The sequence below is a fragment of the Amyelois transitella genome, chromosome 27 (assembly GCF_032362555.1).
Source record: "Amyelois transitella isolate CPQ chromosome 27, ilAmyTran1.1, whole genome shotgun sequence".
In the NCBI taxonomy this organism is placed as follows: domain Eukaryota; kingdom Metazoa; phylum Arthropoda; class Insecta; order Lepidoptera; family Pyralidae; genus Amyelois; species Amyelois transitella.
Genome location: NC_083530.1, coordinates 5,839,747 through 5,866,909, shown reverse-complemented (window position 1 = coordinate 5,866,909; position 27,163 = coordinate 5,839,747). Strand labels below are relative to the sequence as shown.

The window sequence follows — 27,163 nt, the reverse complement described above, 5'->3', positions numbered from 1 at the left end:
TCGACTGGCTGTGCACAGGGGCGTGTTGGTCCCGACATTAATGTATGGGAGTGAAAGTTGGGTATGGCAAAAGAAGCATGAAAGCAGAATAAATGCAGTGGAAATGAGAGCGTTAAGGAGTATGATGGGTGTGAAATTGAGTGACAGGATAAGGAACAGCGTGATAAGGGAATGTTGTGATGTGAAAGAAGATGTAGTTACAGGAATAGAAAAGGGTATGTTAAGATGGTTCGGTCATGTGGAGAGGATGAATGAAAGCAGGTTGACTAAGCAGATATACAAGGAGAGTGTGGAGGGAAAGGTCGGAGTGGGAAGACCTAGACGAACGTATCTTGATCAAATTAAGGACGTCCTGGTAAAGGGTCAGGTCAAAAGTACCCGAAACCGCCGAGCTTGTATGAAGAGAGTTATGAATGTGGACGAAGCGAAAGAAGTATGCAGAGATCGTGGCAAGTGGAAAGAGGTAGTCTCTGCCTACCCCTCCGGGAAAGAGGCGTGATTTTATGTATGTATGTATGTATGTAGAGTTAAAACCATACTAACTTTCGTATTTATAATGTGAGTAAGAAAGATAAAATGAGATACCATTAGTGAATCATCATTTCTCATGGATTCGAGTGCCTATTCAATTATCTGTCTTATCATTGAAAACGAAGATCAGTGTAGCTCATTAGTGCCAGAATCCAGATTGAAGTGTTTTCGTTCGATCTCAGAATCAGTTGGAAGATTTTCTGATTGACACAGGAGCGAACGTATCAGTAAACAGACGGCGAAAAAAATTCTGATTGGATTATTGTGTTTTTTAAGGCATGGTTGTGAACAAGGAACAGTTTCAGTTTCTGTTTGTTTGTTTATACATACATACATACATATGGTCACGTCTATATCCGTTGCGGGAAAGACAGAGCCAACAGTCCTGAAAAGACTGAATGGCCACGTTCAGCTATTTGGCTTAATGAAAGAATTGACATTCAAATAGTGACAGGTTGCTAACCCATCGCCTAAAAAGAATCCCAAGTGTGTAAGCCTATCCTTTAGTCGCCTTTTACGACATCCATGGGAAAGAGATGGAGTGGTCCTATTCTTTTTTATATTGGTTTCGGGAACCACACGGCACACACATTAGCTTCATGTTCTACATAATATAACTTTTTGACATAAAATGTGGCATGTTATAAGTGAAAATGATACTTATAATCCGTTATATACAGGGTGACTTTTAATTCAACTGCATAAATACATACATACATACATATATATGTTCACGTCTATATCCCTTGCGGGGTAGACAGATCCAACAGTCTTAAAAGGACTGAATGGCCACGTTCAGCTATTTGGCTTAATGATAGAATTAAGATTCAAATAGTGACAGGTTGCTAGTCCATCGCCTAAAAAAGAATCCCAAGTTTGTAAGCCTATCCCTTAGTCGCCTTTTACGACATCCATGGGGAAGAGATGGAGTGGTCCTATTCTTTTTTGTATTGGTGCCGGGAACCACACGGTAATGCATAAATATAACTGTTAAGTGTACTCATCTAAAGGGTATTTAAAAACGTTAAAAGAAAAATCACATATAATCACGTCTATATCCCTTGCGGGGTAGACAGAGCCAACAGTCTTGAAAAGACTGATAGGCCACATTCAGCTATTTGGGTTAATGATAGAATTCAATATATCAATTAACAGTATGCCGATTCGACGTCAGTCACCTGGTTATAATAGCCCTAATTCTTGTAAGCTTAATACGAAAACCGGATGCCGTATCTATATCTTTATACATCTAAGTCATCAACTAAATATTTCGGTGTTTTTGATGCGGATTTAGGTCAATCTGGGATTGGAGCAGCGTTAGAGGAATCTTGATTGGAACAAGTGCTGTGTCATAAGTAGCTAATGTGATTCGAATAAGTTACTTTCGCGTGGCACCAATAGAAAATCAGTTGTCTGTAAAGTCAGTTTACTGACTATAGTTGAACGTGACAACGTCTTAAGAAACACTTCACTTTTCACTGCACTTGATACTCGACCAAAACATGTAAATGTACTATAGTATAGCAGTTGTCCGCGCAGACGCATCGCCCACTCAAGTAGGAGAGAGACGGATGTCGAACGCTGCCGAACGCGAAGGCCGATTGTGCCTCTTTGTCGCTCGTTCCGCGCTCTCGCTTGCACTTCAAGCCTTACATGGAACGCCTCAGAGCGAGGTAACGCCGCACGAGTCTTTTTTCGTGCGTGCAGCCGGCTCAGTCGAATTATAAGACGTTGTCACGTCAAAAAGAGTAGGAGCACTCCATCTCTTTCCCATGGATGTCAATAAAGGCGACTAAGGTATAAGCTTATAAACTTGGGATTCTTCTTTTAGGCGATGAGCTAGCAACCTGTCTCTATTTGAATCTCAATTCTATCATCAAGCCAAAAAGCTGAACGTGGCTTATCAGTCTTTAAATGCTGTTGGCTTTGTCTACCTCGCAAGGGATATAGACGTGACTATATATACTGTTTTATGTAGATTACTAGCGACCCGTTCCGTCTTTGCACGGATATGTATTTTATGTGGAACTAGAGGCCGCCCGCGACTTCGTCCGCGTGGAATCAATCCCGCGGTAACTCCGGGATGAAAAGTAGCCTATATGGTCTTCAGCTATCTACATACAAAATTTCATCGTAATCGGTTCAGTAGTTTTTGCGTGAAAGAGTAACAAACATCCATACTGACATCATGGCATACTCACAAACTTTCGCATTTATAATATTAGTAGGATAAATAGTATTACGGCCTGTGTGGCGCAGCGTTAGTACGCTTGTCTGTGTCACCGGAGGTCCCGGGTTCGAATCCCGGCCAGGGCATGATGAGAAACGACCTTTTTCTTATTGGCCTGGGTTTTAGATGTTTATCTATATAAGTATTTATTATAAAATACTAGAGGCCGCCCGCGACTTCGTCCGCATGGAAACCCTATCAATCCCGCGGGAACTCTGGGATAAAAAGTAGCCTATGTGTTATTCTGGGTCTTCAGCTACCTACATACCAAATTTCATGGTAATCGGTTCAGTAGTTTTTGCGTGAAAGAGTAACAAACATCCATACATCCATACAAACTTTCGCCTTTATAATAGTAGTAGGATAGTATTAGGATAGTATCGTTGAGTTAGTATCTCGTAACACAAGTCTCGAACTTACTTCGAGGCTAACTCGGTCTGTGTAATTTATCTCGTATATATTTATTTATGTATTTATTTAGTATTCCGTCTACCTGTCTATCCAATACAACTACAGCTTATCCGTATCCAAGTTTCACGGCAGCGTGTGGAACATCCAATTACTTACATCAACGACCACACAGATATTCTGATTAATCAGTGTATGCATTCTGAAGGTTCATGGAATTCTATTCACAACGTAGTACTAGGTATTGCTCTTTAGTCAGTAAACATAATTGGCTACCAGAGAATGGGTATTGTTTAATTGGTTGGTGAAATCACGTATCTTGATCAAATTAAGGACGTCCTGGTAAAGGGTCAGGTCAAGAGTACCCGAAACCGCCGAGCTGGCATGAAAAGAGTTATGAATGAATGGCGAGTGGAAAGAGGTAGTCTCTGCCTACCCCTCCGGGAAAGAGGCGTGATTATATGTATGTATGAAATCACGCCAAAGATTGAATACGTACATACATACAGGCGAGTCTATATCCCTTGCGGGGTAGACAGAGCCAACAGTCTTGAGAAGACTGAAAGTCCACGTTCAGCTTGTGACGTCGTGCCGCTTCTGTCTCCCCGGCGCCCCTCTTCACAGCCCGGGAGGCCTTTATAAGCGCTGGTCTTCACCTTTGGACTATCAGCGTTCACCAAATGAAATGAAATGAAATATTCTTTATTTACTTGAAACATGGTACAAATGGGTGTTAGAAATATATGTGAAATATATCTTACATGTTCCACCAGAAGTATGGCATGTAAATATTGTTTATAATAATTGCGTTACTCTCAAAATTAATAATTTAAAAATTAGTAATTATACAATTTAAAATTTAAGTAGCTCGCTAGCCTCTAGCGGCTATTTGCATGATCTCGTGTCTATAACCAAAACCACGACCTCTTTCAACTCGTAAAGCTTGTGGCGACATCTATACGCTACAAGTAACAACAATAAAAAATAAAATCACGCGACGCTAGCAGTCAAAAACAGAATCTAAATCGCGCAAGCAAAGATTTCACGGATTGGAGCATATATACAACCTCCGACACAACATCGTCTGTCGCGCGGTTCCCCAGGCATAACACCTAGCCTGGCAAAAGATCTTCCATTTGGTGGCGGTCGAGCCGAATCATCGCTCCCGCTACAAGCAAGTCCAAATAAAGTTTGTCTTTATTTTTTTAACCATCTCTCATTTCTTTTACCTTCAACATTTTTTTTAAAACACCACAAGCTTTATGTCTTTATGATGGAATTGAGATTCAAAAAGTAAGATTGCTAGCTCATCGCGTACCAAATGGAAATTTGTTTGTTTTACACGGACATAAAGTATACAATAAAAGATTAATTTATCCGTCTCAATAGATCCTAACATTATCAACTATGCCTTCGTCTTCTTAACATAAAACGGTACATAACAGTTAAATGTTTGTCATAACTACCAAAGCTTTTTATGCAGAAAGTTTATATTGAAGCTTACTTGATATTCTCTCGTATATTGCTCGTAGGTATAAAGTTCTGCCACTTAAGTTTCATTCTATTTCATCAAACTATACATATAACTAGACTACTATAACATATAACTAGATTAGAGTACATTAAAGCGAGCTTGCATGAAGAGAGTTATAAATGTGGATGAAGCGAAAGAAGTATGCAGAGGTTGTGGCAAGTGAAAAGATATGGTCTCTGCCTACCCCCACCTAGAAATAGGCGTGGTTTTATTTATGTGGTTTTATTATGGTGATTTTACTGTAACATACGTTCATATATATAGTCACGTCTTTATTCCTTACGCGGTAGACAGGGCCAACAATCTCGAAAAGACTGGAAGACTGTCGTAAAAGGCAACTAAGGGATTGGCTTACAAACTTGGGATTATTTTAGGCGATGGGCTAACAACCTGTCACCATTTGAATCTCAATTCTATCATTAAGCCCAACAGCTGAATGTGGCTTTTCAGTCTTTTAAAACCTGTTAGCTCTGTCTACCCCGCAAGGAATATAGACGTGATTATATATTATGTTATGAGTTTGATGTTCCACGATTCCGAGACAATTGAATTCTAATATTCAACTAGAAGTAAATTCATTCCCCCATAAAACCACATCGTCACATCTATCCATATCGAGTATTACATCTCAATCGGGCTGTCAGTTTTATTTTATTTTCATTCTAATCAGGCTTAGAGTCACTCGTGATGAAGAGATCGGGAACCGACGTCTTGTCGGCTTTAAATGACGTTTAGGCTCGCCGCATACTGGAATATTTAGGAAATAGGTCGTCAATACATACATATAATCACGTCTATATCCCTTGCGGGGTAGACAGAGCCAACAGTCTTGGAAAGACTGATAAGCCACGTTCAGCTATTTGGCTTTAAGATGGAATTGAGATTCAAATCGTGACAGGTTGCTAGCCAATCGCCTATAAGAAGAATCCCAAGTTTGTAAGCCTATTCCTTAGTCTACTCTTAGACCCCAAATAGATCTAGCTAGTATGTATGCGCAAATTCTAGAAAGTTGTGGACGAATTTGTTTCTGTTTGAAATGTTGGAAAGAAGGTTTTCCTAGGGAGGTTTATATCTATAAATACTAGCGTGCGAAGCAGGAGACGGTTGCTAGTTATAAAAAAAACTCACTTTATAACTTTAATTTACATTTTGATTAAAAAGTATTTTATTTTTGTCCTTAATTTCAACGGCGCATATAAAAGATAATGGAATTGACTAATTATAAATTCAGTCGTAGTTGACATTAAAATGAAAATGTTTTTCGTACAATGAGTACTGTTGCCATTAAAAATTAATGTTTAAATTATTTATAGCGTAATTCTTTCATTATGCCAAACAGCTGAACGTGGCCTATCAGTCTTTTCAGGACTGTTGGCACCGTCTACCCCGCAAAGGATGTAGATGTGATTTTATGGATGTATGTAATATTTGTTCACTTGTCTTCACGGCTTATCAACTGAATCAACCGTAATGAAAATTTCACGTTCATAAACATACATTATTTGATTTGGAGAAGGGAGAAGGTATATAGACGTGACCATATGTATGTATTTATGTATAGGCAAGAGATGGAGTAGTCCTATTCTATAGGTGCCGGGAACCACACAGCATTTAGGTATGATATTAGAATAGAATAGAATAGATTTATTTTTTTCAAAATTGGATACAATGTATCACTTATTGACGTCACATAACTTTAATCCAATTATAACTACTACCGCTTCCAAAGCGCATGTGTAGAAGAAGCGGCCGAACAAACTACACTGCAGCATTTTCATCGGACGTCAATTTACAAATATAGATCACTTAAATCTAAATCGTGGACGAATGCACATTGTCTACATTAAAAAGCATGAATGAATGTAGAACTATATGAATGAATGTAGAACTATATGAATGAATGTAGAATTAGTTAGATATATTCAGTGAGCGGCTGCCCTAACGATCTAAACATATGCTTGTCGGTCTGTTTGTAACTTTATCCGCGGCGTTGATGGGATAATGGCTAGTTAGTTTGATATTAATGTATGACGGTGTCCAAAAAGTATTTAATTGCGCCGTGTGGTTCACGGCACTCCACTCAATAGAATACCTACTAGTAAATTGGCGTCCGGTTACAATGCTGCAGTGTAGTTTCTTCTGCCGCTTCTTCTACACTTGCGCTTTGGAAGCGGTAGTAGATATAATTGTACGTAAATTATGTCGTCATCAGACGATTTCAGGAAATCCTCTTAGGTATTTGGCTTAATGAAAAAGGAAGGCTTAATGCAAAACTTGCCGTGTGATTCCCGGCACCAATGAAAAAAGAATAGGACCACTCCATCTCTTTCCCATGGATGTCGTAAAAGGCGACTAAGGGATAGGCTTACAAAATTGGGATTCTTTTTTTTAGGTGATGGGCTAGCAACCTGTCACTATTTGAATCTCAATTCTATCATTAAACCAAACAGCTGAACGTGGCCATTCAGTCTTTTCAAGACTATTGGCTCTGTCTACCCCGCAAGGGATATAGACGTGACCATATGTATGTATGTATGTGTGAACATAACTTCGTAAAATTATATATACTGCCGCTTCCGAAGCGCATGTGTAGAAGAAGCGGCGGAACAAACTACACTGCAGTTTCATTAATTCATTCATCGTGCCCGCAGGTTGGACACTCGGGAAGGCGTGACGTCACACTGGTCCGACCCCTCCACCCTGGGCTCCAGAGCCAGCTTCAGGAGCGAGACGAGACCGGCCGTTCTCATACTCACAAAATTAAGGTAATTTTTTGTTTTAAATGTTAACTGAAAAAGTTATGTGAAACGATGTTTATGAGAAATGTTATGAATTCGTATATTTTTAATATTGGCATGATAATAACTTAAGGCAGAAAGTTCTTTAAGTAGCGACTGAGACTGAGCTGCGAGACTTGGGTATTTTTACAGGATGTTTTTGATGGCATTAATTATTTTTTTGAAAATATACCCAATGTACAGACAATTCATTTTTACTGTTTTAGTATATGTATTGATGTGTTGATGATACTCGTGCAAAGCCGGTGCGGGTCTCTAGTTTATGATAAAAGGTAGCTTACGCATCTATTCTTAACTTCTATGTCTAATTATACCAAAATTATTTCAGCAAACAGATTTTCGTATCTCATAAAATATCAAAAGGTATGAAAGCTACTTTTTACATATGCGCTTGTAAAAGTCAAATTCTAACTGTTAACCTTAAAATATTCATGTTAGAATAGAAATTATATACTCCAAAGGCATTTTGTGCGTCAAGATCAAAGGGGAACTATATTTTCGCATAATTTATGGATTTCGATATAGTTTTGAATATTAATTCGATAGTTATAGGTTGGTATCAAAGGAATGTTCAGGGCGCAAGTAGAATTAACTAGATTAGTTTTAATCATACCTAGCGTTCTAGTATTCTCTATAGACTTGTAGTTAATTTGTGCCGTGTGGTTCCCGGCACCAATACAAAAAAGAATAGAACCACTCCGTCTCTTTCCCATGGATGTCGTAAAAGGCGACTATCGGGATAGGCTTACAAACTTCTTTCAGGCGATGGACTAGCAACCTATTTGAATGCCATTCAGCCAACAGATTTCTGTGAAACTTATTTTTTACTAGCTGTGCCCGCGACTTCGTCCGCTTGGAATAGGTTTTATGGGCATCATTGAAGCCCTCAAGGATGAATAATTTTCCCCGTTTTTTTTTCACATTTTCCGTTATTTCTTTGCTCCTTATAGTTGCAACGTGATGATATATAGCCTTAAGCCTTCCTCGATAAATGGTCTATTCAACGCAAACATTTTTGAATTTCAACCAGTAGTTCCTGAGATTAGCGCGTTCAAAACAAACAAACAAACTCTTCAGCTTAATAATATTAGTATAGATAATATTTATCTAAGTATTTATTATAAAATATAGTATCGTTGAGTTAGTATCTCGTAACACAAGTCTCGAACTTACTTCGAGAGAAACTCAATCCGTGTAATTTGTCCCGTATATATTTATTTATTTTAGGTTAACTTTGAACTTCCCAACTTTAGGGACAGGGCCGGCCTCGTCCAACTTTCAAGGACCGATTTCGAATTTCTTGAAAAAGGGAAATGATAGGAGTACCCGTAATCGACAAATATGCATGAAAAGAGTAATGAGTGTAGAGGAAGCGGGAGAGGTCTGTAAGGATCGTAGCACGTGGAATTCCACAGCCTCTGCCTACCCCAATGGGGAACAGGCGTGATGATATATATGTATGTATGTATTCTCAACTTTTAAATGTCTCAAATCAATCAAGCATCTAACATTCCCTGTTCAGCCTAGCAGAGGCCCGTTAAAAATCAATAAGTTTTTTTTTTAAACTTTACTAAATACATACATATCTCATGCGGGGTAGACAGAGCCAACAGTCTTGGAGACTAAATGGCCACGTTCAGCTATTTGGCTTAATGATAGAATTGAGATTCAAATAGTGACAGGTTGCTAGCTCATCGCCTAAAAAGAGAATCCCAAGTTTATAAGCCTATCCATTAGACGCCTTTTACAACATCCATGGGAAAGAGATGGAGTGGTCCTATTCTTTTTTGTATTGGTGGTTAAACTTTACTATTTTGTTTTATTCGAATTGTAGAATTGTATTGAAGATGTAGTTACAGGAATAGAAAAGGGTATGTTGAGATGGTTCGGTCATGTGGAGAGGATGAATGAAAACAGGTTGACTAAGCAGATATACATGGAGAGTGTGGAGGGAAAGGTCGGGGTGGGAAGACCTAGACGAACATATCTTGATCAAATTAAGGACGTCCTGGTAAAGGATCAGGTCAAAAGTACCCGAAACCGCCGAGCTTGCATGAAGAGAGTTATGAATGTGGATGAAGCAAAGGAAGTGTGCAGGGATCGTGGCAAGTGGAAAGAGGTAGTCTCTGCCTACCCCTCCGGGAAAGAGGCGTGATTTTATGTATGTATGTATGTTTGTTTTATTCCACAGACCCGAAGACAGCGGTCAGTACCGATGCAGAGTGGACTTCATCAAATCCCCCACCAAGAATACGAGACTCAACTTGACTGTGCTTAGTGAGTATGCTATTTTCTTAACTCCTTTCTCTTATTATTATTATTCTTCATTGATAAGCTCTTGACAGAATGGTCGTGGTACTCATGTTAGTCGTGGAAGTGGAGGGGGCAGATGAATGACTCCGCGAGCAAGGGCGACAAAGGGATAGGCTTGTCAGCTAATAAAATATCGGTGCCGAGAACCACACGTACAAGTAATTTGTCCCTTATATTTATACTTTTCTCTATAAATACTTACAAGAAGTTTACATAAACCAAAATGAACATACATACTTACATGTGGTCACGTCTATATCCCTTGCGGGGTAGACAGAGCCAACAGTCTTTAAAAGACTGAATGGCCACGTTCTGCTATTTGGCTTAATGATAGAATTGAGATTCAAATAGTGACGGGTTGCTAGCCGATCGCCTAAAAAATAATTCCAAGTTTTGTAAGCCTATCCCTTAGTCGCCTTTTACGACATCCATGAGAAAAAGTGCCGGGAACCACACGACCAAGTAATTCGTCCCTTGTATTTATACTTTTTTCTATAAATACTTACTAAAAGTTTACAAAAACCAAAATGAACTTACACAAATAACACATTATTACGGGGCCAATCAGATACGCGCCCTCTTGCGGCCAGTAAACCAATCTGCAGATAGGATCTAACACCGCATAAATCGTGCACCTCGCCTGGATTTCCTGGTTCCTGGTCCCCTGGTTCCCTATTGCATTAGTGTTGTCCGGGATTATCCTATACTCTCTTTTTACTTTTCCTAAAATCTTAATAAATAAGTATAAACGAGACCATCTATACTAATATTATAAAGCTGAAGAGTTTGTTTGTTTGAACGCGCTAATTTTAGGAAGTACTGGTTCGAATTGAAAAAATATTTTTGCGTTGAATAGACCATTTATCGAGGAAATCTTTAGGCTATGTAACATCACGCTTCAACTATAAGGGGTAAAGAAATAATGGAATATGTGAAAAAAAATGGGAAGAATTATTCATCCTTGAGGGCTTTAATGATACCCAAAATAACTATTCCACGCGGACGAAGTCGCAGGCACAGCTAGTGGGAAAATAATGGGAATATCCGAATAGCGAATATTAAAGTAATTTACATACATACATATGTACATATAATCACGTTTATATCCCTTTTGATGAAGACAGGGCTAACAATCTTAAAAAAAACTGATATGCCACGTTCAGCTGCTTGGCTTAACAATAGAATGCTGTACGAAATGACATTTCTTCCGCAGTTCCACCGGAGAGGCTGATCATCCTCAACCAAGAAGGTAATGAGGTCACCAACGGAGTGCTGGGCCCTTACGACGAGGGCACCGAGGTCAACCTGACCTGTGTCGCTGTTGGAGGTAAGATCTTTATTCTATGTCGTTACCTTTTCCCACATTGTACGCGGGGTCGGCACAGTATGTTAGTTTTTTCTGAATTACTTCTGTTCTTACTTCTTACTTCTGTCTTTACTTCTATCACAATAATCATAATCATTTATTCCTCGAATATGGTTACAATGTTGGTCTTAGTATTTAGGTACAGCTTCTGTGAACACATATGTATTCTACCTCTTAAGGCGTCGGAATTATATACATATATTTTAAATTAGTAGCATATAAAGCTCTGTCTAATTATGATCAGTTTGTCTATATTTCAGTGTCAAATTATAATAATTAGTAATAATAATAAAAATTTGACAAATTATAATACCAATAAAAAATTAAAAATTAAATAAATGAGAAAAAAGGGGGAAAAAAATTATAATAAGTAAAATTCATCAAATGTCTAATAAATATGATATAGTCAATGAAATACATCCAAATGTCATAAAAACTCTTGCCATCTCACTGGTCACTGTCTTTTCTATCATTCTCTTTTAACGGCCTCTGTGGCGCAGCGGTAGTACGCTTGTCTGTGACACCGGAGGTCCCGGATTCGAATCCCGGCCAGGGCATGATGAGGAAAGAACGTTTTCTGATTGGCCTGGGTCTTGGATGTTTATCTTTTTAAGTATTTATTATAAAATATAGTATCGTTGAGTTAGTATCTCGTAACACAAGTCTCGGACTTACTTCGAGGCTAACTCTATCTGTGTAATTTGTCCCGTATATATTTATATTTATTTATTTGTCGTTACCTTTTTCCATTTTGTACTCGGCGTCGGCACAGTATGTTAGTTTTTTCCAATTACTTCTGTCATTTACCATCTCACTGGTCACTCCCTTTCCACTCATATTATCCTTTACTCTTTATCCTTATTTTATCCTTTACGGAAGTAAGATACCCTATTTATATTTTAAATGACGTCCGGCGATGCATAGAGGCGTGTTGGTCCCAACACTAATGTATGTAAGTTAAGTGAAGCAGGATAAACGCGGTTCTAATTGAGAGTGTTAAGGATAGCATACATACATGAAGTCACATCTATATCACTTACGGGGTCGACAGAGCCTACAATCTTGAAAAAGCTGAAGGACTACGTTCATCTGAATGGCTTAATGATGGAATTGAGACTCAAATATTGACAGGTTGCAAGCCCATCGCCTAAAAGAATAATCCCAAGTTTATTAGCCTTTCCATTTGTCGCCTTTTACGACATCCATGTGAAAGATTTTGAGTGGTCCTATTCTAAATTGTCGAGAACCACACGGCATTAATATGGTGAAGGTATATTTGTATGTGTCAAATCCGTGTCAAACTATTTCTGTTTTTAAAACAGCTGGTTAACCCTTCCAATGCTGAAACCACAAAATGAATCTACATACAGACCGCAACTGAAATAAAATAAGATAAAAACACCATTTCACAATACCTCACCGCATCATAAAGAACCCACAAGTGAATTCTTTTTAAACAAAAGAAAGCATAGACTAAAAATAACTGAAATAGTAGGGCAGAGCGGGGTCACTTGACCATGATTTTGTTTAAATCAGGATAGGGTCCATTCAAAGAATAAGTAAAAAAAGATTTATACTTAAATCAGTCATTTATTTATTTAAGCATATAATAGGAACAAAAAACTTTGGCAAATCCGTATTTTACTGTACTAAAAATATTTTACAATAAAAAAAGGCGTATGGCTCAATAGACCCCACAGGTGGGGCTAATTGAACCACCCGAAGGGGTCACTTGAGCCGATGAATATACAACACGTTAAACATAATTAAACATTTGACACATGAAAACATAAACGTAACAAAACTTCTGAGATCCCTTATAACAATTTAAAATAATCATCTAAATCAAATAAAAAGCTTACTAGCTTAGTCAGTGTCGCAGTTCATGCAAACATAAATTGCCCTAGCATTAGAAGTGCACTTAATGTGAGCCCATTCTTGGCAATCTGTGCATTGTACCCACTCTTCTTCAGGAATACTCTCTGAAATACCTGGAAAGCGTTGTTCTGTCGATATTGTTATCTTTAGCCGACTTTCTTATACTCTGTCCATTGATAACTTCATCTACAGCTCGTTTTAACAAATCTTTACTGTTATTAGCGCGATCAGTTTTTATTTTATAAGTTCGCATCCTGAAATAAATAAAATATTTGATGTTTAAGCGTAGCATAACTTACTGTCATTAAAACACGGCTAGCAAAAGAAAAAAACCAGTGCTATCAAACATCGAAACAAAAGTTAGGGGTCACTTTTGTTTCGATGTTTGATAGCACTGGCCATGGTTCATTTGACCCCGTCTGTTATGACTCAAGTGACCCCTTCCCCGAATAATTTGTAATAAGCTAAAATGCTAAAAAACCGTTGCAAATAGGGAAACTTTGAAATCATAATCGTTAAGAGTAATTATTAATATTGCAAAATACACTTACTTGATTGCCAGATAATAATATTTGTGACATTAAATCAAAATCCAGTGGAGCGATGTTTTTTTACTTTTGGAGCAAAATCTGCAACAGAGCGCTTTCTCACCCATACCAAACACCGGCCAGCGACTAAAGAAACGGTGGTTCCATTCCCTCACCTCCCCGCTTCCCCTTATAATTCTGTTTCGTATTTATCACGCACCGTGTTGGTGGTACTAAGGGTGGCGCGGTAGACCCCGCGTCTCAACTGACCCCGCTCTGCCCTACAATAAAACTTACTGGCTTTAAAAAATAAAATAACAGAAAAAAATAAAAATACATCTCGTCTAGTAATTCACGTTCTGCCGTGTGGTTCCCGGTCCTTAATAGAAAAAAGAATTGAACTACTCTTCTTTTTCCACGGATGTCGTAAAAGGCGACTAATGGATAGGCATATAAACTTGGGATTCCTATTTTAGGTGGTAGCTTAATATTTGTAGCTTTAAAACATTCAATTCTGAAACCTTGATTTTGTAGAACAACCAATTTTCTATACTAAGCTTTTCTCTAAAAAAAAGTCTTTTCTCGAATCCAACTCGCACTTGACACTTTTCAGGGTTACGTACCTAAAAAGTAAAAACGGGACCCTATTACAAGCCTCCGCTGTTTGTTCGTCCGTCAGCCTGACACAAGGATGTATCTCATAAACTGAGATAGGTACCTAGAAAGCTGAAATAATCACAAAATATGTATTTACATACATACATGCATAAAATCTCGCCTTTTTCCCGGAGGGGAGGCAGCCACTACATCTTTCCACTTGCCACGATCTCTGCATACTTCTTTCGCTTCATCCACATTAATAATGTCTTCATCCATTCCGCCGGTTTCGAGTACTCTTGACCTGACCTTTGCCAGAACGTCGTTAATTTGATCAAGATACGTTCGTCTAGGTCTTCCCACTCCGACATTTCCTTCCACACTCTCCTTTTATATTTGCTTAGTCAACCTGCTTTCATTCATCCTCTCCATATGACCGAACCATCTTAACATACCCTTACATAGGGTAAGGGTATGTTAAGATGTACTGATGATAATAATATACAAGTAATTCTTTATTTTGTTATTTATTTTTATTAATATTCTGTAATAATTGAATAACAATAAAGTTATTGCAAAAATACACTTAGAACAAATATAATTTTTTGATCGATTTCAATAAACAGGTAAAAAACGTGAACATGAAAAAATAATATTTAATTAACACACGTAATTATTGTCCAGAACCCTTCGTACATTACCGACTCGCACTTAGCCTGTTTTTTTTTCACACACACAGTTAGCTAACAAACCGGTAAAAATGTTGCAAAACCTCGGAAATTCGCCGGAAATGCTGAAACAACGGCGGAATCGGCTGCGGACAACGGGGCATAAAAAAATTGTATGAAACAAAAGGGTCCCAGCAGACTACCCTTGTCAGGCCGTGGGCGGTGGTCCAAGTTAGAAGAGGCTGAGATGAGATGCGACGCGTTTGATCAGCGCCGGCCACACACTCGCCGTTTAACATACATACATATAGTCACGTCTTTATCTCTTGCGGGGAATATAGAGCCAATAGCCTTCGAAAGACTGAAAGCTTAATGATAGAATTGAGATTAATTTTTTCAGAGTGCTGTGTGGTTCCCGGCACCAATAAAGAAAAGAGACAAGCTGCTTGCCCAACGCCTAAAACAACGATCCCAAGTTTATAAAACATATCCCTTTGTCGCCTTTTACGACATCAACGGGAAAGAGTGGTCCTATTTTTTTTTTGTATTGGTGCGAGAACTACGAGGCACGAATAATATCCGCAATCGCTCCTAACTCGGGTCAAATCTCTGTCTGTGCATGAATTGGACATTTTTGGCTTAACACCAGTGGTCGTCCGAGTCGCTGACGTGTGATAGGGGTCTGACATACAGCCGATTTAATGAAATGCCCGCTAACAACAATTAAAATATCTGCTTTTGATCTTTGAAGACCCTAACTCTCTGTGGACTGCACTTAGTTTTCTGGAGTTATTACAATGCTCGCATGCAGAACGTGAGAGTGAAATAAGGGAAAAGCGATGATTATTTTAGTCGATGGGCTTGCAACCTGTCACAATTTGAAACTGTATTTCATCATTAAACCATTAAACTTGGACCATGGATATAGTCTTTTCAAAATACTGTTTACTAACTGGGATGAAAACGTGATTATACATATTTTATTTATTTATCGTTAAGCCGAACAGCTGAACGTGGCATATCAGTCTTTTCAAGACTGTTGGCTTTGTCTACCCCGCAAGGGATATAGACGTGATTATATGTAGGTATGTATTTATTTATTCTTTATTGTAACAATCACAATTTGTTAAGTACAATAGGCGGACTTAATGCTAATAGCATTATCTAACAGTCTACTATTTGGTTAAGCGGAGAACCTTTGTGTGGGTGATAATAAATAATCTATACTCATATTAAAAAGCTGAAGAGTTTGTTTGTTTGAACGCGCTAATCTCAGGAACTACTGGTTCGAATTGAAAAAATATTTTTGCGTTGAATAAACCATTTATTGAGAAAGGCTTTAGGCTATATAACATCACGCTGCAACTATAAGGAGCAAAGAAATAATGGAAAATGTGAAAAAAACGGGGAAAATTATTCATCCTTGAGGGCTTGAATGATGCCCAAAATAACTATTCCACGCGGACGGAATCGCGGGCACAGCTAGTGTATAATAAACATACTTACTATACTATGAACCTATACTAAACATATAAATACCTGCAGATTACATGCCGAGATTATTAACTCTTCCATGACTGAGTCAGAAACAATTATAGTATGTTTGTAACCGTTCGACCATTTTAATGGATAATGTATAGATCCTAATGCATTGTGAATGCTGGTTTCGATAGACCTAAAGCATCTAATAATATGATTGGATTTGGCTTGGCTTTGAGATCTCTGGTGAAATAGTGGCTTTAGGCGAATTTTGTGTCCCTCAATGTACTACCATTGGCTAATACCAAATGCGTTTGTACTGCGAACTTGCAATTTCCGTAATTATTACGACCGGTGTGGAAACGTGTAGTGCCGTGTGGTTCCCGGCACCAATACAAAAAAGTATAGGACCCCCAACTCTTTCCCATGGATGTCGTAAAAGGCGACTAAGGGATAGGCTTACAAACTTGGGTTTCTTTTTTAGACGATGGGTTAGCAACCTGTCACTATTTGAATCTCAAATCTATCATTAAGCTTGTAGCAAGAGCGATGATTCGGCTCGACCGCAAAGGGAAGATCTTCCGCCAGGCTAGCTGTTATGCCTGGGGAACTGAGGTTGTATATATAGCTCCAATCCGTGAAACCTTTGCTTGCGCGATTTTTTCGCTGTTTATGACTGATAGCGTCGCGTGATTCTATTTTTTATTTTTGTGACTAGTGGCGTATAGCTTTCGCCACAAGCTAAATAGCTGAACGTGGCCATTCAGTCTTTTAAGCACTGTTGGCCCTGTCTACCCCGCAAGGGATATAGACGTGACCATATGTATGTGTATGTATGTATGTAGTGTGGAAACATTGGGGTTTTTCGATTGGGTAGATGTGCTAGCGATCTGTTTGTAACGCAATTAATTAAGCTGTCTAGGTAAAGGTGGCTTGAGTCATTTAAAAACTGATTGAGTCTTTAACTATTAGTAGAAAATTTTTGCATTTTATCTTGAAAGAGGATTAGAAGGGAGCAGAGCATTTTGTTCACATTTTTTAGCTGATTATAAAAAAATAATTCATGAAAATTTTGAGAAATCAAAAGTATTCATAAGTTTTAGATGTATACAAACGGGAATTAATGTTGATATGCCAGTCAGTCATTCACTTTTCTTCTTTTATACATTTAAGATAGCTGCTAAGAACACACCCGACTTATTCACATTTTAAACGAAAAAAAAAACAAAAATTGAAAATTAACAAAATCGTTTCTTTGATTCGGGAGCTACAACACAAAAAACAAAAAACCCCGACATCAGAGATTGAATAACTGTAATATTTTTGAATAGGAATACAAGACATAGTTGATTGGTCATTTTTCTTCATCAGTCACTAATTTTACCTAGGTAGTTAAAATTATAAGAATGTTCTTGGGCTTCAAGTCTTTCTCCATTTTTTGTATCGATTAAGTACAATTTAAACATTTCTTGGCCACATGATAACACCAAACTTAATTCAAATTCATAATTCAAAATTTTTATTCATTATTATAAGATACTTCATATCGGTTAATAATTGTCAAAACGATTGGTTTCACAACATTGGTTGACGTCAAATAAATTACTTAAAACTAAGATTACTGCCGCTTCCAAGGCGTCAGTGCAGAAGAAGCGGTAACAAACTGCACAGCAGCATTTTCTTCGACAATGTCAACTTACTTAATCATTTCAAGAGTTAAAAGAGAATTGTAACAACACAATGGTGTATGTAGCTACTAAACTGACAACTTGTATTTGTAAGGCGGCGTCTACGGATAACACACCGCAGATAGACAGCTTCCGAAAATTCACTGCCAAGGAGCGTCGGAGATTTTTGAACAAGTATTTTTGTGGCACTGCAAATAATGTGCATAATCTATATATATAAAACTCTTCCGTTACTGAGTGACTGACTGACAGACAACGCACAGTCGAAACTACTGGTCGTAGACAGCTGAAATTTGGAATGTAGGTACCTTGGGATATGTAGGGGAGCACTAAGAAAGGATTTTTGGAAATTCAACCCCCAAGGGGGGGAAAAGGGGTAAAAACGTTTCTATGAAAAATCTTATTCCTTGGGTTTATAAACTTGAAACTTGGCATGAACACGTACATAGGCAAGTAAATATGTTTGACATTATAAGTTTTTTCAAACTATCCTCCAATCGTGATTTAGGGGGTGCGATTGGGTGACTGATTTATTAACGCACAGCCGAAACCGCTCGGTATAGGAGTCTGAGATTTTGAACAGAGGTTCCTTTAGTAACATAAGTGAGCACTAAGAAGGGATTTTTGAAATGTCAACCCCCAAGGGGGGGAAACGGGATAAACTGAGCCGGGGCTGCGGGAAAGTTCTAACGAGATACCGTGGCCCCGGAACGCAAAGGGCAACTGAAGGAACGAGGTGGGTTTTAGTCAGTAAAAGTCTGACACTCCCTTCCGTTCCACCCAGAGCGGGAGAGGTCATTTGATGATTTCCCATCCTTAAAAAAAAAGACTTTGTATGACAACTTTCAGTCGTCTCTTTAACATACATAATAACATACATAATTATGTACATACATGCATAACATTAATAACATCACGCCTTTAAATCCCTATTTTGTGTTAACACTACCCATACAAACAGCTAAAAGGAAACAAGTGAAGAGACGAAATTTGTCCGCATCCATTTTCACCTAAATTCTTAACGTTAATGAGATTTACTTTTTATTATCAGGTCAACCTAATAGCCTCACATGTACGTATAACTTCGTAAAAATTTTCTTTCAACTCCTAACCGTTGAGGAGTTGTACCTTCCATCATCAGCTCATTCACATAGGATGATGACTATCAGACGCAAATACTTAAACAGATCTATGAAATTGTCAAAAGCGTAATTGCCTGTAAATTTGAGGTTTGCCCTTGATTTCCCTGGAATACCATCATCAGATCCTGACTAGGTAACAACGGGACCAACTTGAAAGTATACTCTACCGAACAAAAAAAGAATCACGTAAATCGGTCCATAAATCTCGGCGTAATCGGTATGCATAAATAAAACACACGAATTTTATTTTCTATTAACTATCACGAGGCTACATCATCCCTGAGTAACACAGGCTATATTTAATTCCAGTTGTAACAAGATTTCAGCCTGTGGAAGAAAAAGCCCTGTCGAGATCATTAAAAAACGCTATATATACCTAACCGAATTACACGTGGGCGAAGCCGCGGGCGGAAAGCTAGTATTAATTAAATTGATTTTCCTCTCAGATTCTCTGTTGTATTTAAGATTGTACACTTTGATGATCGCAAAATTATAAAATGACAGTCTTTTGACAGGTAACTAAATGCTGCTCACTAATAAAATTGTTGTAGCTTAATTTTATTGTTAATAGTAATGATAAGCTCAGATGATAACATAATGGTCATCCCGGTTTTTGGGTTTTGTCATTAGTGAAATCTTTCCTTTTTTAACGAAATCACATCCACAAATAAGATGGCGTGACACAAGAAGACATTTGGCCATCATTTTTTTTAACTTCTTCAAAAAATTATTGTTTCAATGTTATGTGAACTTTTTTAAAACCAAACGTTTTACTTACTTGAATAATATCCTCTTGAACTTGGAATAAACTCAAGTCTTGCATCGGCCACTTTCTGATAAAGATATTCGCATGACAGGCATAATACAGTTTCCATTATAATGTCTTTGAACAGCCATAAAAATGTGCCCGAACCGTATACGCACATCGCCCATGTAGCGTATTGTAATTTCTGAAATCATATAGATTAGCAAAATTCAAAATTCAAAATTTTTTATTCATTATTATAGGATACTATTATATCGCTTAATAATTGTCGTATGGTTTAACAACTTGGTTGACGTCAAATAAATTACTTAAAAACTAAGTTTACTGCCGCTTCCAAGGCGTCAGTGCAGAAGAAGCGGTAACAAACTGCACTGCAGCATTTTCTTCAACAACGTCAACTTCACAATATTAATATTAGCGTATATTGCCTACTGGTCCCGCAGAATAAAAAACCCTGCCTGGATAACTTGGGTAATAAAATCATTTGATAGAGCTAGGTGGGAAGTTATTAGAGGGGCACATGCCCAGTAGTGAGCGAATAGAAGTTGTAGAAGAGGAGCATATATTTTTAACGATGAAGAGTTCTGGAAAGAGAATGTTATTGAGAATTCAGAGCATCAAAAATTCATATCAGAAAAGTAACCTTAAAAACTTTACCAAATCATTTCATAAATTAAGCGGCGTGAAATTTGAATATGTCCCAAACAACCTGATTATAGATCAAAAGAAAACTGCTGTAGGTGTTATAGAAATTAGTACTTACATATACCGCTTGTTTGTTAGTTATAAGAACTTCTATATAAGACAAGAATTGTATGAACATTGAAATGATGTGCATCAGTATCTGAAAAATACTCTAAGTGAAAAACAAATTACATTATACTTCCAAATATCAGTTATGAAACTTAGGTATACAACCGACAAGCATCAAACGACAATTACAATTAATTTAGAAGTGTCGTAGGTCAAATTAACAGCATCGATTATTTTATTGTATAACTTCAAAGTCTTCTTTGATTTCTCAAACGCGTTTTCATCTTCATCATTCAAATTGATTCGTTTCGTAATTTCTATTAATTTACTCAATTTTAATCCCAAAAACGCTATAACAACTGTATAGTATGCTACGTGTATATTTAACACACACGTTGTCAGTATAAATAAACATCTATGTATTGACCACCGTTTGTCCAATAGAAATTTTAAAATTATATAGAGGATATAAAATAAAATGAGTTTTGTACACATAATCCAAGAAAATTTTCTACAAAACAATACATGTCTCTTGTCTCGAAGATCTCTTTCCAATTTCTGAAGTTTTAATAGTAATTTAATATTACTTTCTCTCTTACTCAATGTCAAAATGCCAAGCACTAGATATTGTAAGACATAATGGAAATAAACACAGCCATATATGGTCATGAACATGACACTACTAAAGTTTTTACTATTCATTGCAGTGGTATACAGCCATATTTTGACTATATTGCCAAGAATCATAATGATTGAGTAATTAATTTTGATAACACTGATATAATTGTTATTGATACTGAATTTTTTGAGAGCAATCAAATTAAAAATATAGTGGAAAGGTTTAAAGATGGTGAAAAAATCGTCTTTTAATAACGACCTCATGTTCACAACTACGACGTTACAAATGTTGATTGAACAGGATTAAGTGTAGACAGACAAAAATGATGATAACAAAAAAATAATTAAGTAGAAGCCTTTTTTTAATTTAGAATTCCGTATATGAATTATTATAAGAATCTCATGAATTAAAAGAATAAAATTATTATTGCACCAATTGAAAATTGACAAGGCGTAATTTTTTTTAACTAAATTTAAATTTTAGTATCTCATTTTTGCTTTAATTCAGAATTTGAGACTGTCAGCTCTGTAATAGATATAGACGTGTTGGCAGACAATGTTTTCATTCAAATTTAGATTTGTCATTGCTATTGTGTAAATGCCAAATTATAAAGATTCAAGATCCGTGTGGTTCCCGGCACCAATAGAAAAAAGAATAGGACCACTCCATCTCTTTCCCATGGCTGTCGTAAAAGGCGACTAATGGATAGGCTAGGATTATCAACATGGGATTCTTCTTTTAGGCAATGGGCTAGCAACCTGTCACTATTTGAATGAATCCCAATTCTATTATTAAGCTAAACAGCTGAACGTGGCCTATCAGTCTTTTTGAAACTGTACACATAGAATGTAGAAGTTATTTTATGTTTGTTTTTATGATCAAGATTTAATAAATACAGTGATGATACAATTAACAAAATAAAATGTAGATAATTCCGACGCCTTAAGAGGTAGAATTATGTGTTCAACTGTACCTAAATACTAAGACCTACATTGTAACCATATTCAAGGAATAAATGATTATGAGAAAACTATCAAAAAACTGTGGCTTACAACATTAGTCCTAATGTTGTAAGCCACAGTTTTATGGTTTCTGCTATCAAGGACACGGAACCCTGAAAAAAAGTAATACATAAAATGGGTTCTATTTTTATACAACCTACATACTGTAACACAGTTAAAATTATTACTTTTCGTTGTTGGAAATTCTCTTTAGGTTGTGTTAATTTCTTCGTGGTAATAATATTCGTACCGGTAATTCTCATATTCGCTTGCCGTGCTATAAAAAATCTCGTAGATTTAAATTTTTTTTTTTCGAAAAATCTGTTACAAAAAATACGTATGCCAAATTAAAAAAAATACATTTCTACTACAAAAGTTACATGACTACAATTAAATTTTAGAAAGGATTAATAGAAGTTACATTTCTAAAATGGTGAAATAGGGGTTACAATTTTATATCAGTTTGAACTAACCATTAAAAGCCTTTGTTATCACCTACTTAAAAAAAAAGTTGATTCTCAGTTTGATCTGTATGTCAGTATGTTTGTCCGTGTCTTTTTCGCGTTTCGCTGAACCGATTTTGATGTGTTTTTCAGGAATGTGTTTGTTGCACCTCACCTAAGGTTTTAGTAATTAAACCGACTTCAAAAAAAAATGTTATCGATTAGATGCGGTTGTCTTTTACAGAAGTTACTACATACATATGGTCACGTCTTTATCCCTTGCGAGGTAGACAGAGTCAACAGTCTTGAAAAGACTAATCAGTCTGCAAATTGCTGAACGTGGCCATTCGGCCACGTTCAGCAATTTGGCTTAATGATAGAATTGAGATTCAAATATTGACAGGTTGCTAGCCCATCGTCTTAAAAAAGAATCCCAAGTTTGTTAGCTTATCCCTTAGTCGCCTTTTACGACATACATGGGAAAGAGACGGAGTGGTCCAATTCTTTGTTGTATTGATGCCGGGAACCACACGGAAGTTACTAACTTTATTTATTGCTTGTTCCAGGTCGACCTACAGCGCGGGTGTCGTGGTGGAAGTCCCACGCTCTGCTGGCCAACTCAGAAGCCCGAGCTACAGTCTCCTTCAGACTGCACAGGTCTGATTATGGCACGGATGTCACCTGTCAGGTACAACATCACGTTTTATTTTACTTACTAATAATATAAAAATAAAAAAATAATATAAAATAAAAATCGTTTATTGTAATAAAATAAAATAAAAATAGTTTAATATAATGACTTTGAAGACTGGAAGAGATCCCTTCATGGGATAAGTTCGCCATTGCAAGTGATTTGTTTCTTTTACATTCATACATATCGTCACGTCTATATCCCTTGCGGGGTAGACAGAGCCAACAATCTTGAAAAGACTGAATGGCCACGTTTAGCTATTTGGCTAAATGATAGAATTGAGATTCAAATAGTGACAGGTTGCTAGCCCATCGCCTAAAAAAGAATCCCAAGTTTGTAAGCCTATCCCTAAGTCGCCTTTTACGACATCCATGAGAAAGAGATGGGAGTGGTCGTATTCTTTTTGGTGCCGGGAACCACACGTTGTTTCTTTTATAACTATGTACTTACTATTTTCTTGTTACTGTGTAAATTTCTATGCAATAAAGATATTACAAACAAAAAAATAATAGTTGATTACCATAGACGTAGAAAAAAAGGCGGACGGGGTGAGTGTTAAGAAAAAGTGAAGCATCGTTATGGCGGTATTGTAACCATATAGGCTGAACTGTTTTTGCGATTGTTTGGCTATTAATTGATCGAACCGATTTTATGTGTTATTTCAAGGTAATCTCAACACGACCTACAACATATTACTTTTTATATTTAACTTTAGTTTAATTAGTAAGTTTAATTATGGACAAGAGTTTATTAAATATCGGATGGGAATTATCGAAAGCATACTGTAAAAGTATTATTTTTAGTTTTATTATAATTACTTTCTAATTTATGTTAATTATCTTAATTGTAATTTACTTATAAATAAAGACATGATAAAATAATTTCTATCGGTTTGTCTACTCCGCAAGGGATATAGACGTGATTATATGTATGTATGTATAACGCGAATCTTTTTTAGATTTGAAAATCGCCTCGAAACGGCACAATTTTCTTGCATTATTCAGATTTCTGTCATAAAGAGATATACGAGTATATCAAAATCTTGTTTTTCCTCAGGCCGTGACGGATCCATCGATTACGCCGGTCTCCGAGAACCTCTCCATTGACATCAATCGTGAGTATTTCGGTGTGATGTCAAACACACCATCTTGTCAGCATTATACAAGAATCATTTACACGCTTTCCCTTTCACCTATTACGATTCCATTTAAAGTATTTTTGAGTGTGAACTCTTCGATCAGTTATTAAAAAAAAAAGATAGACTTTTGTTTTAAATTGATCATTTACATGCTTTCCCTTTCACCTATTTCGATTCCATTTAAAGAATTTTTGAAGTGTGAACTCTTCAATCAATTATTTAAAAAAAAAGTCTATGTATGTGTCAAAAATATATAAACAGGCGCAAAATATAAACTCTTAGAAACAAGATGGAAAGTTTGTTGGATTTCTTGAATTTAAGTAGGTACGTCTGGAAACTTTGTGAAGTAGATGTTGCGACATTTACTTTCACAGACATGATTACTTACTTAATATACCTACGCGCGTTTGTTACCGTTTCTTCTGCACTGACGCTTTGGAAGTGTCCGTGTTAGTAAAACGTTTTTAGATGATTAAAAAATCAATAGAATAAAGACACGAACTTTATTCAGACATGATTACTTACTTAATATACACGCGTTTATTACCATTTCTTCTGCACTGACGCTTTGGAAGTGTCCGTGTTAGTAAAACGTTTTAAGATGATTAAAAAACAAATAAAGACAAACTTTATTTGGTCTAGTTTTACAAGTCGTGGGTTTAGCTATAGACACGAGATCTAGCAATTAGCCGCTAGAGAATAGCGAGCTACTTAACTTGGTGAATGCTGGTAGTCTGAAGGTGATTTTTGACGTGACAACGTCTTATACCTTATTCGATTGAGCCGGCTGCACGCACGAAAAAACACGACGTTACCATCATGCGGCGTTACCTCGCTCTGAGGCGTTCCATGTAAGGCTTGAAGTGCAAGCGAGAGCGCGGAACGAGCGACAAAGAGGCACGATCGGCCTTTGCGTTCGGCAGCGTTCGACACGAGTTAATAAAAACATATTCATTCCAGTGCCGTGTGGTTCCTGGCACCAATAGAAAAAAAGAATAGGACTACTCCATCTCTTTCCTATGGATGTCGTAAAAGGCGACTAAGGGATAGGCATACAAACTTAGGATTATTTTTAGGCGATGGCCTTGCAACCTGTCACTATTTGAATATCAATTCTATCTCATTCAATCTTTCAAGACTGTTGGCTCTGTCTGCCCCGCAAGGGATATAGACGTGACCATATGTATGTATGTATATTCCTTCCATATACATTTTATCTCATCACCAAAAATCCTGATTGACGTATCATTACCGTTCTAAACGTGACTTGCGTGTTTATCTTGCGTCCCTTTTCAACTCATAATAATGACTATTGCCCTCTCTATTGCTTATGGGATTATTATGTCGATATTGGATGTATGTTATGATATCGTAATGATTTGTAAGCGTAAGGGGAAAAGTGGTTTATCCTCCTAATATTATAAATGCGAATGTTTGTGAGTATGTATGTATGTTTGGATGTTTGTTACTCTTTTACGCAAATTGTACTGAGCCAATTACGATGAAATATTGTGGGTAAGTAGCTGAAGACCAAGAATAACACAAAAGGATTATTTTTTTCTCGGAGTTTCGGATTGATATGCTATGACTGGGTTCCCACGCGGACGAAGTCGCGGGCGGCCTCTAGTTGTACTTTATTTTTTATCGCCTGCAAAACTCCATCTCTTTCCCATGGATTTCGTGAAAGGCGACGGAGCGGTAGGCTTTTGGCTCTGTCTACCCCGCAAGGGATACAGACGTGATTATATGTATGTATGTGTTTCAATCATTCGTCATTACTCTGATTAGGTTATTCATAAACTCGACCATTTACTATGTCTAATTTAAACACCATTTTCGCCTCAACAAACTTCACAAAACATTATTAAAAGTAAAACATAATAACTTGAAAACACACACATATAACAAAACGCAAAATCGCTTACATAAATCTTGATTAAATCTACGGGTTCGTCGCGATGTTAATCAGAATGGAACTTTTTAATTGACAGCTTGATATACTGATACACTTTTGTGTTTCACTGTACCGACTGTTGGGACGCCACAGACATGATTGAGGTAGATACTGTATTAAGAAATTTTTCTTTTGTTTTATTTGTAAAGTTTATTTTTTTTGATTAGGGAAAGTCATGTTTGGTGAATGAAATGAGTGGGTTACCAGATATATAATTAGCAAAGGATTTAGGAGCGCCGTGTGGCTCCCGGCACCAGTACAAAAATAATAGGACCACTCCATCTCATTTCCCTTGGATGTCGTAAGAGGCGACTAAGAGATGGGCTTATAAACTTGGGATTCTTTTTTTAGGCGATGGGCTAGCAACCTGTCATTATTTGAATCTCAATTCTATCATAAAGCCAAACAGCTGAACGTGGCCTATCAGTCTCTTCAAGACTTTTGGCTGTCTACCCCGCAAGGGATTTAGACGTGACTATATGAATGAATGAAGTAAATTTTTGTTGATTAAGGAAAGTCATGTTTGGTCAATGAAATGAGTAGGTTACCAGAGTTACATTTAGCAAAGAGTGGAAAGTTTTTTCGCTTTTCCGATCGATCAGTTAAATAACTAATTCTCTTTACCTCCAGTTATTAATG

General features: G+C 37.0%; 1 protein-coding gene across 1 annotated transcript in view; it reads left to right on the top strand.

Moving 5' to 3' along the window:
• The window catches only part of LOC106130408 (nephrin), a 348,487-nt gene that overhangs the window by 285,608 nt on the left and 35,716 nt on the right, over positions 1-27,163 (top strand). The window contains exons 5-9 of the mRNA XM_060951944.1: positions 7,355-7,468; positions 9,693-9,778; positions 11,028-11,141; positions 23,308-23,429; positions 24,489-24,546. Coding sequence (XP_060807927.1) covers positions 7,355-7,468; positions 9,693-9,778; positions 11,028-11,141; positions 23,308-23,429; positions 24,489-24,546 — 494 coding nt within the window. The remainder of the gene's footprint in view (positions 1-7,354; positions 7,469-9,692; positions 9,779-11,027; positions 11,142-23,307; positions 23,430-24,488; positions 24,547-27,163) is intronic.